Source organism: Kogia breviceps, chromosome 3 (assembly GCF_026419965.1).
Source record: "Kogia breviceps isolate mKogBre1 chromosome 3, mKogBre1 haplotype 1, whole genome shotgun sequence".
Classification (NCBI taxonomy): domain Eukaryota; kingdom Metazoa; phylum Chordata; class Mammalia; order Artiodactyla; family Physeteridae; genus Kogia; species Kogia breviceps.
The window spans coordinates 172,806,303-172,826,361 of record NC_081312.1 but is presented as its reverse complement, the minus strand read 5'-3'; the positions used below and the strand labels follow the sequence as shown (position 1 = coordinate 172,826,361).

General features: G+C 38.1%; 1 protein-coding gene across 1 annotated transcript in view; it reads right to left on the bottom strand.

Annotated features, from left to right (window-relative positions):
- Positions 1-20,059, bottom strand: part of MALRD1 (MAM and LDL receptor class A domain containing 1) — a 628,554-nt gene that overhangs the window by 512,504 nt on the left and 95,991 nt on the right. Inside the window, exons 11-12 of the mRNA XM_059059255.2 lie at positions 12,938-13,087; positions 717-814 (exon numbers count right to left, since the gene is read on the bottom strand). Coding sequence (XP_058915238.1) covers positions 717-814; positions 12,938-13,087 — 248 coding nt within the window. The remainder of the gene's footprint in view (positions 1-716; positions 815-12,937; positions 13,088-20,059) is intronic.

Sequence of the window (20,059 nt, the reverse complement as noted above, 5' to 3'; positions counted from 1 at the left end):
TTCTTGAACACCTAATACCTGACAAATACTTTTCCAGGTGCTTTACTTAAACACGTTTGAATTCTCACAACCATGTGAAGAAGGCCGGCTAACACTATGCTTCCAGCGTGGACACTGAGTCTCAAAGGAAGTGTATCATTTGTGGCAGAACTGAGACTGGAACCAGTTGGAACTAGGTCCATCTGACTCCAAAGTCCCTCTTCTTTCTTCTCTGTTGTGCTGTGGAAATGACCTGAGCATTTTATCCCTTGGTCTGTGTTTACCTGGCACCAGAAGGACTAACTGAAAAAATAAAATTTTGGAAATGTAATTACTTTTTCTGCACCTATTTATCTTTCTTTATTCATCCTTGCATTTTTCTTTCAGTAGAACTTGTTGAACTGCTTTCATTTTCCTCAGCTAACACTGTTGGCCAAGATAACAAGCAGTTTGGGCAAATTGTATCCACAGCTTTAAATTATTGAAAGAACTACACGGAAAGAATGCAAAACGACAGAAATATTTTTGAATAGCCCCCCCAAAAGAAGGGTGTAACTTATATACTGCAAATGTCTTTTGGAATGAAATGACATTTCATGGTGAAATAGCTCATATAAATCTCTCAGTTCATTGTGAAAATATTAGTAAAACACAGCCGGCATTTACTAGCTAGAGTAACCCAAGCTTAACAGTTTACAACTACAGAACGGCCAATGGAAATTCCAATAACTGGGTACCTGACATGGGGTAGAGGCACTGAGTGATTTTGTAAGAACAGGACTTCCAAGCTTGGCCACTGCAGGTGATCGATGTGCCCCCAAATAAATAAACGATCCTGCAAAAACAAACGTAAAGCCATATGGATACAAGTTCTACTATTGGACATTTAGTCGTTCTTTGCGCTAATGTGCACACATTCAACTGTCAATCAGATAAAGAAAATTACATTTTTACTTCTTTACCATTAAGCTCTACAGATAACCAAAAATTGCTTTCACATGGATAACATTAACTATCTAAAATAAAACCCAACTGATGAAAAACAAGCTCTTGACCTAAATCCTCTCAGCAAATATGTTTATTGGCTTAACTCACTTCATAGTTAGAAATCAAATTAAATGAAGCTTCTAAGTTTACAATTAGATATTCAACATACCCTTACAAAATTCCCATGAGACATTTGCTTGTAAGTTTCTTCACGAGCCTATAGAATGAGTTTGGCTTCTCCTGGAGCTTACATGTTTGACACTTTTGTCTGTGCTAGTGGGGATGAAAGCTTAATTAAAGATCTAATCTAGTGTTAACAAAATAACTGCTTTTAGATTTTAACTACAGTGGATGTGCTCATGGCAAATGTACAGGGGATAACATCTCTTAGCAGCTCGAAGGATCACACATTCTGAATGGCTGTCAGGGGTAGCTTCGTTGAATATTGAAAATTTACAAGGAAGGTTATGCTAAACAATGTCAAGTCCTGATCCTGCCCTTTGATAATCATAGAGTGATGGGCAACTTGGAAAGCCAACTATTTTGATGAAAAAAACACATTCAGAAGGTGATTTTCTTAGACACAGATCAATGCCGACTGCACAGAATGAAAAGGATTTCAGAATTAAAACATATTACTTTACAGATACCACAACATGTTTAACCAAACAACCAAGGTTGCAAGTCAGCAGTGTGGTCTCTGAGTGGGAAAAATAGAACCCAGTTTAAATGGGTGTTAAATCTCAAAGCCAATTGGGAAGAATAAAGATCACTGTGCCCCAAATCCAAACTAAGAGTAATAGAAACAGTATATATGAGCTCATTAAATTCTCTATTTCACCTATAAAAGAGTAAGAAAAGATGATTGTGAAAAATTAATCCAGTGTAAAAATTCTTTACTTGAGGTTCAAGTAAAACTCAACTGAATATTGTCAAAAGACTAATTAAAATTCTAAAAGTTAACATACATTCAAAGATCTTACTCCCCTGGTCATTTAAAACAATATGGATGATTTCAAACAAGCAGTTAATGAAGGATGAAACATATAAACACTAAAACTCCAAAATCTAAAAGAAGCAAAGGGTTTGAACAAATTGATTATGCCACAAAAGTAACTGGAAAAGTGACAGGAAAAAAATCTAACAGAACATATGGCCCTACAGCTGAATTTTATTTAATTTTATTTAAATTTTAAATAAATACTTGCACATGACTTGCATATATCTCAGTTCTTAGAAAATTATGGAGAGCTCCCTGACTCATTTTATGAAGCCAGATATCTCCAATGTTAAGAATGATGACAACAGAATAAAAATAGAGCAATATCACTCATGAGCATACATCCAAAATTCAAATTAAAATGTTTCAATTGCATCTGAAATTCTTATCAAAAAATAATGTATCCTGACAAGTGAGCTTTCCAAGAATAGAGGTTTGATTTGATTTAACAGACCTATCAACAGTCAATTACATCAACAAATTAAAGAGTAAAATCATAGATGCATATCAACAAATATTGAAAAGACTGTGAAAAACAACCATACCAAATAACCTCAATAAAATATTTAAAAAAACAATTAATAAAGATTAATGACCGACCTCAAAATAAATAATATTTTCAATGGTAAACAACAAAACTATTTTAATTAAATTGAGAAACTACCTAGAGAATTGTGTCACCATTAGTAATTAGAGAAAATATGAGATAATATTAATTATCTTGGATTAGGATTATCTTATAAATCTAGTAAATGTGGAGGTCAAGAGAATAAAATTTCTAGTAAACACAATAGAAAAGTAGAGATAGAGTTCCACATGTATTGCCAATAATATAACTGTAAAAAGAGAAACCCCAACAGATTCTATCTTTTAATAAAGACAAGTATTAATAAGAGAATTTAGTAAGGTAAATAGAAACAGAGAAGTATTTTTAAGTCATTTTTATTTATTTTAGCAGTAAGACACGGGATGTAGAATGGTAAGAAATATTCTACTCACAGTTAACAACTATAATACAAAATACATAGGAATAAATTTAACAAGAATGGGACACGACTTATATGAAGAACATTATAAAACTCCATGTTCAACTATAAGCCTTCTGAATAAATGAAAAGAGATAACATGTTATTAGATGGAAAGATGATATTATGAAAATATTATGTTAGTAAAAACTGAGGTGGAAGGTAAATGCAACCCTGAGAGAATTTTAACCAAATATTTAAAAAACAGATAATGTTGACTTAAAGTTTATATACGCAGGTTAGGCATAAAGATACTGAACTCTGACCCCAGACCCATGGACTTCTAGGAATACATCTCTGAATTTCTTACAAGCCTGCTCCATAGAATACACTGACTTAAGAGACCTGTGGAATTACAATATGCCAAAGAGACTGTTCCTGTTAATCTGAAGTGTTCATTGTAAAACTCTTGTACACCCATATACCCCAGAGGGGCTAGCTAACCAGCACAGTATAAAAATAAAGAATGGAGGGGTGATTTTTGGCTATGTTGGGTCTTCGTTGTTGCACGCAGGCTACCTCTAGTTGTGGCGGGCAGGGGCTGCTCTTCGTTGCAGTGTGCGGCCTTCTTGTTGCAGTGGCTTCTCTTGTTGCAGAGCATGAGCTCTGGGTGCACAGGCTTCAGTAACTGTCACGCGGGCTCTAGAGCACAGGCTCAGTGGTCGTGGCTTGGTTGCTCTGCTGCATGTGGGATCTTCCCGGACCAGGGATTGAACCCGTGTCCCCTGTGTTGGCAGGTGGATTCTTGTCCACTGCACCACCAGGTGTATAGTGAGAAGAAACTGAGATGGCAGAGTACAAGGACATGCTCTCACTCCTTCTTGTGAGAACGCTCAATCACAACTGGCTGCTAGACAATCATTGAGAGGAAGACACTGGAACTCACCAAAAACCATACCCCACATCCAAAGACAAAGGAGAAACCACAATGAGATGGTAGGAGGGGTGCAATCACAGTAAAATCAAATCCCATAACTGCTGGCTGGGTGACTCACAGACTGGAGAAAACTTATACCCAAGAAGTCCACCCACTGGAGTGAAGGTTCTGAGCCCCATGTCAGGCTTCCGAAACCTGGGGGTCTGGCAACAGGAGGAGGAATTCCTAGAGAATCAGACTTTGAAGCCTAGTGGGATTTGACTGCAGGACTTGGACAGGACAGGGGAAAACAGATACTCCACTCTTTGAGGGCACAAACAAAGCAGTGTGTGCATCAGGACCGAGGGGAAGGAGCAGTGACCCCAGGGGAGACTGAACCTGACCTACCTGCTAGTGTTGGAGGGTTTCCTGCAGAGGCAGAGGGTGGCTGTGGCTCACCATGGGGACAAGGACACTGGCAGCAGAAGTTCTGGGAAGTACTCCTTGGTGTGAGCCCTTCCAGAGTCTCTCATTAGCCACATCAAAGAGCCCAGGTAGGCTCCAATGTTGGGTTGCCTCAGGCCAAACAACCAACAGGGAGGGAACCCTGCCTCACCCATCAGCAGTCAAGTGGATTAAAGTTTTACTGAGCTCTGCCCATCAGAGCAACAGTCAGCTCTACCCACCACCAGTCCCTCCCATCAGGAAACTTATACAAGCCTCTGAGATAGCTTCATCCACCAGAGGGCAGACAGCAGAAGCAAAAAGAACTACAACCCTGCAGCCTGTGGAACAAAAACCACATTCACAGAAAGATAAACAAGGTGAAAAGGCAGAGGGCTATATACCAGATGAAGGAACAAGATAAAACCCCAGAAAAATAACTAATTGAAGTGGAAATAGACAACCTTCCAGAAAAAGAATTCAGAATAATGATAGTGAAGGTGATCCAGGACCTTGGAAAAACAATGGAGGCAAAGATCGAGAAGATGCAAGAAATGTTTAACAAAGACTTAGAAGAATTAAAGAACAAACCAACAGAGATGAACAATACAATAACTGAAATGAAAACAACACTAGAAGGAATCAATAGCAGAATAACTAAGGCAGAAGAATGGATAACTGACCTGGGAGACAGAATGGTGGAATTCACTGCTGCGGAACAGAATAAAGAAAAACGAATGAAAAGAAATGAAGACAGCCCAAGAGACCTCTGGGACAACACTGAACGCAAAAACATTTGCATTATAGGGGTCCCAAAAGGAGAAGAGAAAGGACCAGAGAAAATATTTGAAGAGATTATAGTCAAAAACTTCCCTAAAATGGAAAAGGAAATAGCCACCCAAGTCCAGGAAGCACAGCGAGTCCCATACAGGATAAACCCAAGGAGACGCACGCTGAGACACACAGTAATGAAATTGGCAAAAATGAAAGACAAAGAAAAATTATTGAAAGCAGCAAAGGAAAAACGACAAATAACATACAAGGGAACTCCCATAAGGTTAACAGCTGATTTCTAAGCAGAAACTCTACAAGCCAGAAGGGAGTGGCAAGATTTACTTAAAGTGATGAAAGGGAAGAACCTACAACCAAGATTACTGTACCCAGCATGGATCTCATTCAGATTTGATGGAGAAATCTAAAGTTTTACAGACAAGCGAAAGCTAAGAGAATTCAGCATCACCAAACCAGCTCTACAACAAATGCTAAAGGAACTTCTCTAAGTGGGACCTTAGTAGGACCTACATAAACAAACGCAAAAAAGTTAAGAAAATGGTCATAGGAACATACATATCGATAATTACGTTAAACATGAATGGATTAAATGCCCCAACCAAAAGACACAGGCTTGCTGAACGGATAAAAAAACAAGACCCATATACATGCTGTCTAAAAGAGACCCACTTCAGACCTAGGGATACATACAGAGTGAAAGTGAGGGGATGGAAAAAGATATTCCATGCAAATGGAAATGAAAAGGAAGCTGGAGTAGCAATACTCATATCAGACAAAATAGACTTTAAAATAAAGAATGTTACAAGAGACAAGGAACGACACTACATAATGATCAAGGGATCAATCAAGAAGAATATATAACAATTATAAATATATATGCACCCAACATAGGAGCACCTCAATACATAAGGCAACTGCTAACAGCTATAAAAGAGGAAATCGACAGTAACACAATAATAGTGGGGGACTTTAACACCTCACTTACACCAATGGACAGATCATCCAAAATGAAAATAAATAAGGAAGCAGAAGGTTTAAATGACACCACAAACCGGGTAGATTTAACTGACATTTAAAGGACATTCCAGCCAAAAACAGCAGATTACACTTTCTTCTCAAGTGCACACAGAACATTCTCCAGGAGAGATCACATCTTGGATCACAAATCAAGCCTCAGTAATTTAAGAAAACTGGAATCATATCAAGCATCTTTTCTAACCACAACACTATGAGATTAGAAATGAATTACAGGGAAAATAACGTAAAAAACACAAACACATGAAGGCTAAAAAATACGTTACTAAAAAACCAAGAGATCACTGAAGAAATCAAAGAGGAAATCAAAAAATACCTAGAGACAAATGACAATGAAAACACAATGATCCAAAACCTATGGATGCAGCAAAAGCAGTTCTAAGAGGGAAGTTTATAGCTATACAAGCCTACCTTAAGAAACAAAAAAAATCTCAAATAAACAATCTAACCTTACACCTAAAGGAACTAGAGAAAGAAGAACAAACAAAACCCAAAGTTAGCAGAAGGAAAGAAATCATCAAGATCAGAGCAGAAATAAATGAAACAGAAACAAAGAAAACAATAGCAGAGACCAATAAAACTAAAAGCGTGTTCTTTGAGAAGATAAACAAAATTGATAAACCATTAGCCAGAATCATCAAGAAAAAGAGGGAGAGGACTCAAATCAATAAAATTAGAAATGAGAAAGGAGAAGTTACAACAGACACCACAGAAATACAAAGCATCCTAAGAGACTACTACAAGCAAATCTATGCCAATAAAATGGACAACCTGGAAGAAATGGACAAATTCTTAGAAAGGTATAACCTTTCAAGACTGAACCAGGAAGAAACAAAATATGAACAGACCAATCACAAGTAATGAAATTGAAACTGTGATTTAAAATCTTCCAACAAACAAAAGTCCAGGATCAGATGGCTTCACAGGTGAATTCTATCAAACATTTGGAGAAGAGCTAACACCCATCCTTCTCAAACTCTTCCAAAAAATTGCAGAGGAAGGAACACTCCCAAACTCATTCTATGAGTCCACCATCACCCTGATACCAAAACCAGACAAAAATACTACAAAAAAAGAAAATTACTGACCAATATCACTGATGCATAAGACATATGCAAAAAACCTCAACAAAATACTAGCAAACAGAATCCAACAGCACATTTAAAGGACCATACACCAGGATGAAGTGGGATTTATCCCAGGGATGCAAGGATTCTTCAATATATGCAAATCATTCAATGTGATACACCATATTAACAAACTGAAGAACAAAAACCATATAATCATCTCAATAGATGCAGAAAAAGCTTTTGACAAAATTCAACACCCATTTATGATAAAATCTCTCCAGAAAGTGGGCATAGAGGGAACCTACCTCAACATAATAAAGGCCATATATGACAAACCCACAGCAAACATCATTCTCAATGGTGAAAAACTGAAAGCATTTCCTCTAAGATCAGGAACGAGACAAGGATGTCCACTCTCACAGCTAAAATTCAACATAGTTTTGGAAGTCCTAGACATGGCAATCAGAGATGAAAAAGAAGTAAAAAGAATACAAATTGGAAAAGGAATACAAACCGTCACTGTTTGCAGATGACATGGTACTATACATAGAGAATCCTAAAGACGCCACCAGAAAACTACTAGAGCTAATCAATGAATTTGGTAAAGTTGCAGGATACAAAATTAATGCACAGAAATCTCTTGCATTCCTATACACTAATGATGAAAAATCAGAAAGATAAATTATGGAAACACTCCCATTTACCACTGCAGCAAAAAGAATAAAATACCTAGGAATAAACCTACCTAGGGAGACAAAAGACCTGTATGCAGAAAACTGTAAGACACTGATGACAGAAATTAAAGATGATACCAACACATGGAGAGATATACCATGTTCTTGGATTGGAAGAATCAATATTGTGAAAATGACTATAGTACCCAAAGCAATCTACAGATTCAATGCAATCCCTATCAAATTACCAATGGCCTTTTTTATGGAACTAGAACAAAAAAATCTTAAAATTTGTATGGAAACACAAAAGAACCCGAATAGCCAAAGCAGTCTTGAGGGAAAAAAATGGAGCAGGAGGAATCAGACTCCCTGACTTCAGACTATACTACAAAGCTACAGTAATCAAGATAATATGGTACTTGCACAAAAAGAGACACACAGATCAATGGAATAAGAAAGAAAGCCCAGAAATAAACCCATGCACCTATGGTCAACTAATCTATGACAAAGGAGGTAAGGAAATACAATGGAGAAAAGACAGTCTCTTCTATAAGTTGTGCTGGGAAAACTGGAGAGCTACATGTAAAAAAATGAAATTAGAACACTCCCTAACACCATACACAAAAATAAACTCAAAATGGATTCGAGACCTAAATGTAAGACCAGACACTATAAAACTCTTAGAGGAAAACATAGGAAGAACACTCCTTGACATAAATCACAGCAAGATCTTTTTTGATCCACCTCCTAGAGTAATGGAAATAAAAACAGAAATAAACAAGTGGGGCCTAATGAAACTTCAAAGCTTTTGCACAGCAAAGGAAACCATAAAGAAGACGAGAAGACAACCCTCAGAATGGGAGGAAATATTTGCAAATGAATCAACGGACAAAGGATTAATCTCCAAAATATATAAACAGCTCATGCAGCTCAATATTAAAGAAACAAACAGCCCAATCCAAAAATGGGCAGAAGACCTAAATAGACATTTCTCCAAAGAAGACATACAGCTGGCCAAGAAGCACATGAAAAGCTGCTCAGCATCACTAATTATTAGAGAAATGCAAATCAAAACTACAATGAGGTATCACCTCACACCAATTAGAATGGGCATCATCAGAAAATCCACAAAAAACAAATGCTGGAGTGTGGAGAAAAGGGAACCCTCTTGCCCTGTTGGTGAGAATGTAAATTGATACAGCCACTACGGAGAACAGTATGGAGGTTCCTTAAACAACTAAAAACAGAATTACCATATGATCCAGCAATCCCAGTACTGGGCATATACCCAGAGAAAACCATAATTCAAAAAGACATATGCACCCCAATGTTCATTGCAGCACTATTTACAATAGCCAGGTCATGGAAGCAACCTAAATGCCCATTGATAGATGAATGGATAAAGAAGATGTGGTACATATATACAATGGAATATTACTTAGCTATAAAAAGGAAAGAAATTGGGTCATTTGTTGAGACGTGGATGGATCTAGAGACTGTCATACAGAGTGAAGTAAGTCAGAAAGAGAAAAACAAATATTGTAATATTAACACATGTATGTGGAACCTCGAAAAATGGTACAAATGAACTGGTTGGCAGGGCAGAATTTGAGACACAGATGTAGAGAACAAACGTATGGACACCAAAGGGGGAAAAGCGTGGGGGGTGGGGATGGTGGTGTGATGAATTGTGCGATTGGGATTGACATGTATACACTGATGTGTATAAAATTGATGAATAATAAGAACCTGCTGTAAAAAATAAATAAATAAAGTTCAAAAATTTAAAAAAAAAAAAAAAGAATGGAGGGGTCAGTCTCCCCACCTTAAGCTTTCCAGGCCAGCCTCAACCTCACCTTCTGCAAAGGATGCACCCCCTTAATACAATGGCCCGGAAGGGACTCCTTACATGCTGTAAGAACATTTATAATGACTTTATAATGAATGTAGGTAAAAATATCACAAATATTACCACTAAGAAGGAAGAAAGAAATCATAAATAAAACCAATGAAAGGAGGTTTTGATCAGGAATGCAAGAATGGTTTAATATTTGAAAACTCATTCATTTTATTAGAAACAAAAAGGATAATATCATGATCATATGATTATCACAACATATGCTGAAAAAAGCATGTGACAAGTTTTAACATACTAACATATGTGTGTATATATATATATATATAAACTTAACACACTATGAATAGAAGGAAACATCTTTTTTTAATTTTAACATCTTTATTGGAGTATAACTGTTTCACAATGGTGTGTTAGTTTCTGCTGTATAACAAAGTGAATCAGCTATACATATACATATATGCCCATATCTCCTCCCTCTTGCGTCTCCCTCCCAGCCTCCCTATCCCACCCCTCTAGGTGGACACAAAGCACTGAGCTGATCTCCTTGTGCTATGCTTGGAAACATCTTTATCTGAAACAAAACAACCTTTTAGGAACTATAGAATTCAAGGCTGAATTACTGACAGCTTCTCCCCTAAACAGGAACAAGATATGTACAGCAGCTATCACAAGCTCTATTTAAAATTTTTCCAGAAGTCCTATCTAGGGTGATAAAACCAAAAAGTAAACAGAAGCCTTAAGATTTAGAAAGAAGGAAGTAAAATTGTCATTATTTGAAGACAAACTAATTATGAACCCAGAAAATTTGAAACATTTATAAATTCTTAACTATAATAAAAAATATTAACAAGGTCATTGAATAAAAGGTCAGTATTTAAAAATATAATTGTACTTATATATACAGCAACCAAAAAAATTAAGTTCTTAAAATGTGACACAGTAGCTGCAAAAATATTAAAAACATAAGAAAATATTAGCAAAATATTTTTAAATTTATGCACTGAACGGTTCAAATATTTAGTGAAATTAAAGATCTAAATAAATTGAAAAATTAGAAACATTTGAAAAATCATTTTTCAGTGAAAGACAAATCAAGGTTACACACAAAAAATCATTTTATACCCATAAGTTTTTTAAAAATTAAGAGGATATAATGTCTATTGATGGTAGGCAAATAGTAAAAAAGCACTCCTTTTTGCTGCTGGAATTTTAAGTATTAAAATTTGAGGGGAAAGTACGTATCTTTTGGTAAAAACATAGGAGTCTCACTTTTAGTCCTTTGCTGCATAGAATAAAAACTCCCCACATAAGAAAATGCATACAAGTACGGATTTTGCAGCATTGTCATAATATTGTCACTCAGTAAGAGTATGGCTAGATATATTATGGCATATCCAGACCAAAGAAATAAAGCAAAAGAACAAAAAGAATTAGGCTTTTTCTGTTTCCAGGCAAGGTTGAATATCAGGGACCAGATTTAGTCTTCTGTCTAACAGTAGCAAAGAAATGAAAACAATATATACTAAATAATAATGTTCAAATGTAGGGCAATGGGAATGTAGAGCCACAGGAGACTGATGTCTGAGAGGGAAAACAAAGGAACTAAGCCATACAATTTCCCCAGCTTACTGCCTAAACCGCTTTTCCAGCTACCATTCAGGGAGGGGAAGCCAGGAGGAGTGTGGTGTTCTCCTCAAGTTGAAAAGACGGCACCTCGGGGAGACTCAAGCGGCCATAGTTCATAAAGCAGAGTTCCAGGAGGGAAGAGCTACAAAGAGAGAGAGCTCCAGAGATCTCCAGAGTTCCCCCCAAATTTCCACCTGAGTACTGACCAGGGCATGGATATAAGGAAACTACCTGAGGCTGGAGGAAAACCTTGTAAAAGGGGCAGCTGAAACATTGCCCCAAGGTCACAAAGGGCCAGAAATAGTAGGGTCTTTTCACTAACCAGAGTGGAAACGTTAAATATACATAGGAATTGGAAAGAGTGCTCAAGTTAAATGAAAACTTATATCCAGACAAAACCTGCAGGCAAATTTTATAGACTATTCATAATCACCAAAATTTAGAAACAACCCAAATATCCTTCCATGTGTGTTCACCCAACTCTAGTAATATGATATATACTCAATAACTGGTTTGAGAAAGGAAAAAAAAAACATTATATGGACTTGGAGGAAATGTACTATTAATACATATAGTTAATAATTAATAGTCTCCTTCCTATCATAAACTTTAAATTTAATCCAATCTGTCACAGAATCTTAAGGGAAAAATAAGACTCATTGGCACAAAAGCAAAAATTACGGTCTCACTCCACTGTTAAATAATAAGCTGCATTTATAGTTTTAGATAACGGATGGATAGCCAAAGTCTCCCTCCCATCCCCTAACATCCTCCCCAACTAACCTCAATTTCCAGTGGCTAAAGACACAGTCAACACTGTTAGTTTTCACATACTTCTTTGGAAATCTCAAAGGAGAAACAAATATAATCATGTCCAGTGGGGTTATACAAGCTTAAAGAGGATCTACAGTACAGCTGCCTTATTATAAAGTTAATATGATACTAATGTACCTTCGTAATGTTATCCAAACAAAACAAAAACTGAACGAAACCCTTGTGTTTTCCTTGGAGTTTCACAAACCCCTATTGGAATGCCATATGTAGTTACGGTTGCTCTATTTTAAGGGGATATGTAAAAATTGTACTGCTGATTAAAAGTATATATGGGGAAGAGGTAAGATTGTTTATTACAAAGAAGCCACAAGAGTGATTACATTGCGTTCAAGTATTTGTAGATTTATTTTAAAGATAGTGCTAACTCTCTGTTCTCTGTTCTTAGAAAAAGGATTAAACTATTTTTCTTTCTGTTTTATGAAATTTGGATTGCTCTAAAAAAGAAGACAAGCCTACTGTACATGATTCATGACAACTAGAGAAAATTACCAGAAGACTCTTCCCCTCTTCAATGCCTTCAATCCAACCTTTTAGAAAGTGTAACAAAAAGTTTTGTTATTAAAACAATGCTCCTTTCAGGAAACTCAATTAAGCACAAATTATTAAGCTGATCAGGACAATTTAAAGCAAGACAAACCAGAGTTCCATTTATAAAGTCTATAGATAGAAGTGAAAATACATAGTATCATCATTCACAACAGGAAAGAAAGACAACAATTTGGGGGGGGGGGAGAAAAAAAAGAGGAAAACGTCCTACCATGATTTGCGTTTGTTGCGTTCTCAGCATCAGGAAGATGGTGGTCTCCACTTGTCAACCTTTTCATGAATTCCCAGTGTGAATCTTCTTCTGTGAGAAATGGCTCCCAGCCACAGAAACCAGATTCAAAGCCACACCTGAGATGATCTGCTGTTATGCATGAAAAGAAAACTGGTAAGGAGAAATGAAGGGGGAGCAAGCAGGGAAACACCGACTCTATGTTAGCCAATCAACTTAGGCAGTCAGAACTGTCACGCCACTTCGTAAAGAATGTTTCCTGATCATCAGAGTAGTTTTCCTTTTCCAAGCTCACAAAGTGTTCCATGTGCTGTGTGAGGCACTGCCCCTCTATACTCTTCTGTCTCCAAGCCTGGCACATTCTACCCTCGTTGGCCATCTCCACTGCATTTAATGACACAGGGTGAAACTCTACAGCTTTTCAGAGAGTAACCAATTCACCTGCCAAGATGAAAAACATTCACCCGCTGAGATGGTTAAAAAAAAAATTTGAAAGGATGGTATTTAAATTAATTCTAGACACCTGAAGAGCTTGAGGTCAGCACCTTAGAATTCATTCTATTATGCTAGTTTAACAGCTTCTCAAAAAAAAAAAAAAATCCCTAGCCACTTTGCATTGCAGGTAAATTAGATATTTTGAACTTTGCTTTGTTTCCCCTTCTTAATACACAACTAAAAAGTTGAAAAATACTTATTTTTCCTACATTTATCACAAAGCACGACTTCCAGGGAAAGTCGGGATTTGGGGTAAGCTTCCTAAGCACCTTTCCCAGCTTTTTCACCAAATTAGTGAGGAAAAAACAAAAGTTTCAGCGGACTGGGCCATACACCAGAAGTTCTAACAACTTGATTTGTGCTTTTAAGAAATTAGCATTTATGTGTTTAAATTTTCTTTTCCTGAAATAAGAATCATAGTATCAGCCTATCTTAGTTTGGGGGATAAATTAATACAATTAATTTAAAACATATTTCCAGGTATTCTTCTTTATGCAGACACATTTTCATAACAGATGGGAGGACAAAATAATTCTTGGTCCGAAAACACCTAAAGTTTTGACAAGCTCCCTAACATCACAATTCTATTATCTTTAATAAAAGTAATAATAGATGTGTTCCCATTGAGCTCCAATATGTGTCAAATATTTTGCATATTAGTACCATTTTTTTTTCACAAATACCCTACACAGCAAGCATAATTATCCCCCAAAGATTTTATTTTTGAACCTTTAGCACTAAGCAACTCACCTATGGTAAATTTTAGTAAATGGAATATCCAGGCTTTGAGTTGTTTGACACCAAAGCTTATACTCTGAAGCCTCCCTGCACCTGGGACTCTGTCTCAAAATTTAAAATACTGCTTCACTGTATGCTTGCTCTTAACCATTATTTTCAGTTTTATATAATGTGAGCAATTTTAACAGCATATTGAATAAGCCCACTATATCTTAATAATCAGAGGATCTTCAAATTTCTATAAAAATGGATGCCTGGTTTCATGACCAGATATTTCATCACTAACATGTCAACTCTTAAAACACTGAAGTGCACTTTGCAAGTGACAGGGCCACTTAAATTTTCTCTACATGTAAATTAAACGTATAAATCTTAGATCTATGCTTGTTTAGACAGTCATATAATGGATATACAATGAAAGACATTTTTCTTTACAAGCAAATATTATTTTCCCCTAAAATATATTTCCCCAAAAATAAAAACAAGCAAATTAACTATCATATAAATAATGAAAAAATGTTGCACATCACCTAATGGTGAATCAACATGACAAGGAGATGCTGTTCACCCACATAGTACTTAGCTGGAAATCTATTGCTTCTGGATGTTTTTCTTTTCACAGCTCTGGCTACAGAGTTGATAAGATACTGTTATTGATAAAAAGTTAATGCTCCAAGGAGAGCCTCTTCCGTTTTGTGACAGTCTTAAGAACCTATGACCTAGCTGTGACTGTCTCCCTGGGCATCCAGAAAATCCTCTGATCTAGTTCTTTGGTCCTCTGTGAACTTTGCCACCTGCTAAGCCACCTCCCAGCTCTTCTAAGTCAGTTGGTAGAATGTAGAGATAGACAAGATTTGAAATATATACTTGACCTCTGAAATGTGCTTACAAGTTGCAAATTCTTGGTCGTGAACTTGGTCAAGGAATCCTTCCACCTCCCCCACCACAGGTACCCTCAATTCCTAAAGGCACACATCCTTGGAATAGAAAATCTTCCATCTGGGTTGGCCCAGGACTGTCCCAGTTTACACCTGTGGTCCAAGGATAATAATATCTCTCCTCTTTCCTCTCAAGTGACTCTGTTTGGGCAATAAATTCAATATTGCCCTATTGGGGCAATAAGTTATATATTAATTCACAAAGGAAGCAAATCCAGGCAGATAACAATCTTATTGTTATATGCAATGGTGTGAAATAGCTATAAGACCAGTGAGTGTGGAAATGGAAAGTCAGAGTCACCCAAGCATCACCAAACCCTTCCGCAGACTCTTCACATCTGTGCCTGTGTCACTCAACTGCAAAAATGTAAAGATTTCAAGACAAAATAACTTTGGATTGAATAAATGTTGAAATTTGGCTTTAGGAGAAAAGTTCCAACCATTTCTTTCATTACCTGGATGTTTTATCAGTTAAAATGTCAATCATTGCACTTTCCACAGAACACTAAACACCACTGTCCTTTGAAAAGTGAAAATTAATTTTTAAAATCCATCACTATAAAGATATATGAAAGCAAAATGGTGCAATCACCTCTGTAAAAATCTTGGTGAAGTTCTCAAGTGTTTTTACCAAAGACATTCGTTCCAGTACACTTCAAAGGACTTTTTTTTAAGCTAAATATTCTAGAACTTAACTGCACTATAAAATACAAGTCAAGCTTCAAACCAAAGTTGAAGTTCTTCCATTAATATTTCCCCTACATAATTCAAAACATTTAAGGTGAAGTTATAAATATCTGAAGAAAACCAGGAGGGCCAAACACATTCTGGCAGCTAATAAATGTCTTATGAAACCACATGTGTTAAATGTTAAATGTTTACAAAATCTAAAAAATCATGTATTCATATAAACAAAATGTATTCATTACAAACAGTGATTTTGATTATGTGGTTGCTTTTATTTAAATTTCTGTGACTACAAAACACATTTCACCATCTTCTGGTCAGAAGATGAGATATGCCACAGTTCATAATTTTAGTGATATTTCAGAGTTCATCAGTTAGAGTAATATTTTTAAATTATGACAATGCTTTGTCTTGCACATTTAACCACTGAAACATACTGGCAGAAGAAAAAGAATTTCATTGTGGAGGCTGAGGAAAATTCTGGATCATAAAAATTAAAATATTTATGGACTCTCCAGTTTGGAAGTAAATCAGTTCTCTATTACGTAAAAAACAAGTTTGCATGGGAATGCTCCATTCAATAAGCATGTATTAGGCTTTAATATGATTATAATATATAAACATTTTGTTAATACTTATTGAGAACTCACAAGGATCTTTTCTCCACTAAATATACATGTATTTCCCTTACCCTCAGGAAGTATTGTTAGTATTCAATATTTATTTTTCAAAATATGGAAGACATCCAGAGACAGTATCACAGTAAAGATTAAATGCATTGCACTGGATTCTTGGTTTAAGCTTCTTTCACTTGTATATTGTACCAACTTCTCCTTTGAAGTGTAACAATTTATATTAGCAGGTTAAATGCTCTAACAACTCCTATTCAATTAAAAGAGCTTTTTTCCCCATGGAACTGTCCAAACGGTTTTGATTTAAACACACATCTGTCAATCCTGCCATCCTTTTTGGAACATACACAGTCTTTTTCTGTATGTTATGATTGAAAATTATATACATATATATATTCAAAATTTTACTGTGGTAAAATATACTTAATATAAAAATTACCTTTTTAACCATTTTAAAGTGTACAGTAAGTGGCACTAAGCACCTTCACACTGTGGTAGTGTAAGGCCTCCACTGTACTCACATCCCCACCATCCCCACTTCCCTATCGATACCTAGGACTTTTTGGGCTGTCCAGCTGGCAGGTATAGATAAGATACTGGAGTGTCCCTTTGGGCCTAAACAGTTCCGAGAAAGGGACAGGACGCACCCTTACGAGAAAAAGGCTTGAAAAACAGGACAGGCCCGAACCCAAAACAGGCAGGAATGCCTAAGCCAATCAATTTAAAGGTCACCCCGTTTACCCGATCATTATAAAACTCCAGATGTACCCGCCCTATGAGTAAAATAAACCTATAAAATGTGTGTGATTCCGCTTCTGGGGGTTCCTTATCGGCCTCCTGCGAGAGGACCAGGGAACCCCGATGCATCGGCTTCTAATAAACCTCTTGCGTGTTGCAACGACTCTCGACTCTTGGCGGTTCTTGGGCGAGTGGAATCCCTCGGAGACCGTTTAGGTCTAACAGTACTCCCAACACCATCATGTATCTCCAGAACTTTCCCATCATCCCAAATCCAAACTCCATACCCATTAAACACTTCCTCCCCATTTTTCTCTTCCCCTCACCCCTGGCAACCACCATTCTGCTTCCCATTTCTATGAATTTGATTCCTCTAGGTAAGAAGAATTATACAATGTTTGTCCTATTGTGACTTGATTATTTCACTTAGCATGTCTTCAAGGGTCAGCCATGTTGTAGCATGTGTCTACATGTAAGTATTAGGTATATTTTCTTTGTAAGTTGTTCAGTTAGTCAATGTATACCTTTAGATATGTCTGGCACATGTTATATTTTATTAGAAATGTTTTAAAAATATATTGCATATTTATTTTATTCTTAAATGTCCCTATTTTATACAGGATCATGTTAATAACGATCAAAAATCTATTGTTTGGAATCATGCAGTAGTTGTCCTTCTGTGACTGGCTTATTTCACTTAGCATAATGATTCCACTTATACGAGGTATCTAAAATACTCAAACTCATAGGTTGTTCAGTTGGTATAAAGTTTCAGTTATGCAAGGTAATGTCTATAGTCAACAATACTGTATTACACACTTTTTTGTCAATTGTTTTGCAATACTTAATGCTTTTAAAATACTTCTGCAATACTTAATGCTTCTCAAAAATACAGCCTTTTGTGAAGTATTTTGAGAAGGGAGAAGCAGAAAGGAGAAGCATGAAAAAAAGCTCACTTGTCTGCCACTAACACCTGTTCAACAGGGCCTTTTTTATGTTCACGTGAACGATGTATTTGAAGCTGAATGTGCTGTGGAGGACAGGCGTTTCCCGTGCATCTCCTGCACCAATGGTGAGGATGGAGACTTTTAGGGTGGAATTGGCAAAGTTTTACTGGGCAAGAGCGTCTAGACTGTTTAGAACTTTGACAGGTGACATCCTCCACTCGGTAAGGGTTAGATGATTTCAGACAAGTTCTACAAACTTGATTGAAGTTAAACCTCGTGAGCACGGTGTACACACCTCGCACCTGCACTTTCCCATCCTTGCAGTAATCACAGCCTTTTTCCTGCTCTAAGAACTGGAAACGTCCGCCGCGCTCCTCTCTGGATCCGGGCTCTAGCCACCACCTGTTTCCGCAGCGGCCAGCTCGCCTCGGTCACGGTCGTCTGGGGCCTCCCCACCGGCACCGGCTGCTTCGGGCTCCTGGGACAACACCTCCCCAGGCCTCCCGCGGCTCCCAGATCACCCACACCGTGGCCTGGGCCACGTCCTCCTCCAGGGACCATGGCCATTGGGGTGCCTTCCTCGGCGACACCTCTCCTGCCTCGGGGTGTCAGAGATGGTGGCCCTCCCTCTCCCTCCGGCGCCCCCAGCTCCGCTCGCCCTCTCGTTCCCTTCAAGGAAGGTGATGCGGCGGGAGGCAAGGACTCAGGGACAGCGCAGGAAGCGCACGCGTCCCGGGGCACCGCCCTGGGGGGATGCCCTGCTCGGGGAGGCCCCCAACTTGGGTGCCCTGCGGGGAAGGCTGAGCCGCCTGCACCCGCACCCTCAGGTCCGGGATCATAGGGGCAGGGGGTCGCGGGAACGCACAGCCCCATGCACCGTCTCAGCGAGGGCTGCACCGAGATGTCGTGGCACGTGTTCACCTGCAAGGGCCCATCTAGGCTGCTGACTGCAGGGTGAGGCGGGGCCTCACCTGCGGCAGTTGGTCCGTGAACCTTGCTCGCTGGGAGATGTGGAAACACTCGGCGGCCCTCAGTTCACCGTAGCCCCGGAAAGACCACGAGGCTGTGCAGAGGAAGTGGGAGGGTAGCGCCGGCTCGGGTGCCCCCAGAGGCCCTGGCCAGCCGCGCCCTTGGCTTTGGCTGCCAGCGGATAGGGGTAAGGATCCTAGCGGGGGGCGCAACCCGGTACCTGCAACCGTCCAGCACCTCGGCCTCCAGGGCACCGATATGCATAGCCCCATCTAGTTAAGAAGATAAATCTTGCGTCAAGTGTACTTACTACAAAAGTGGGGTGTGAGGGCAGTGGAGGACAAGGAAAACTTTGGAGGTGACAGTTTCACAGCTGTATGCATATGTCCAAACTTATCAAACTGTATACATGGATTTTGTGCCGATTTTCGTACAATTGTACCTTAATAAAACTCTTTCAAAATGTGTTGTTTGGAATTATAACGATGCCCTTAGGGATTAGTGAAGTACTAGGAGTTTTGTTTCTATCATGAAAGGCCTCCAATTTGCCTCTTACGACTACTGTTTTTTTTTATTGCCACCTGTTTTCTCCCTCAGCCATCTCTTCAATTCTGAAGTCTTTTAGGCACAGTGGTTCTCAAACTTTAATATGCAGGTGAGTCACCTGGAACATTGTTAAAATGAAACTCTGGGTTCTATCCTGAAGTTCTGCATTTCAAAGGAACTCTCAGATGCTGCCGCTGATACTGCTGGGTCAAGGAAGTAACGCTGTAATAGCAAACTCTAGCAAAACCCATTTTCCCTTTACCATTAACTGCTTTTGAAAAGGCACTAGGCTACAGGCTCAATCATCTACATTTGTCGAAATAGTATAAAAGTAAGAGGAACTTGGTAAAGAAAGAACACCTGAGTGAATGTGCCTTTTGCAAAAATCACACTGACTACAGATACCAACTGACC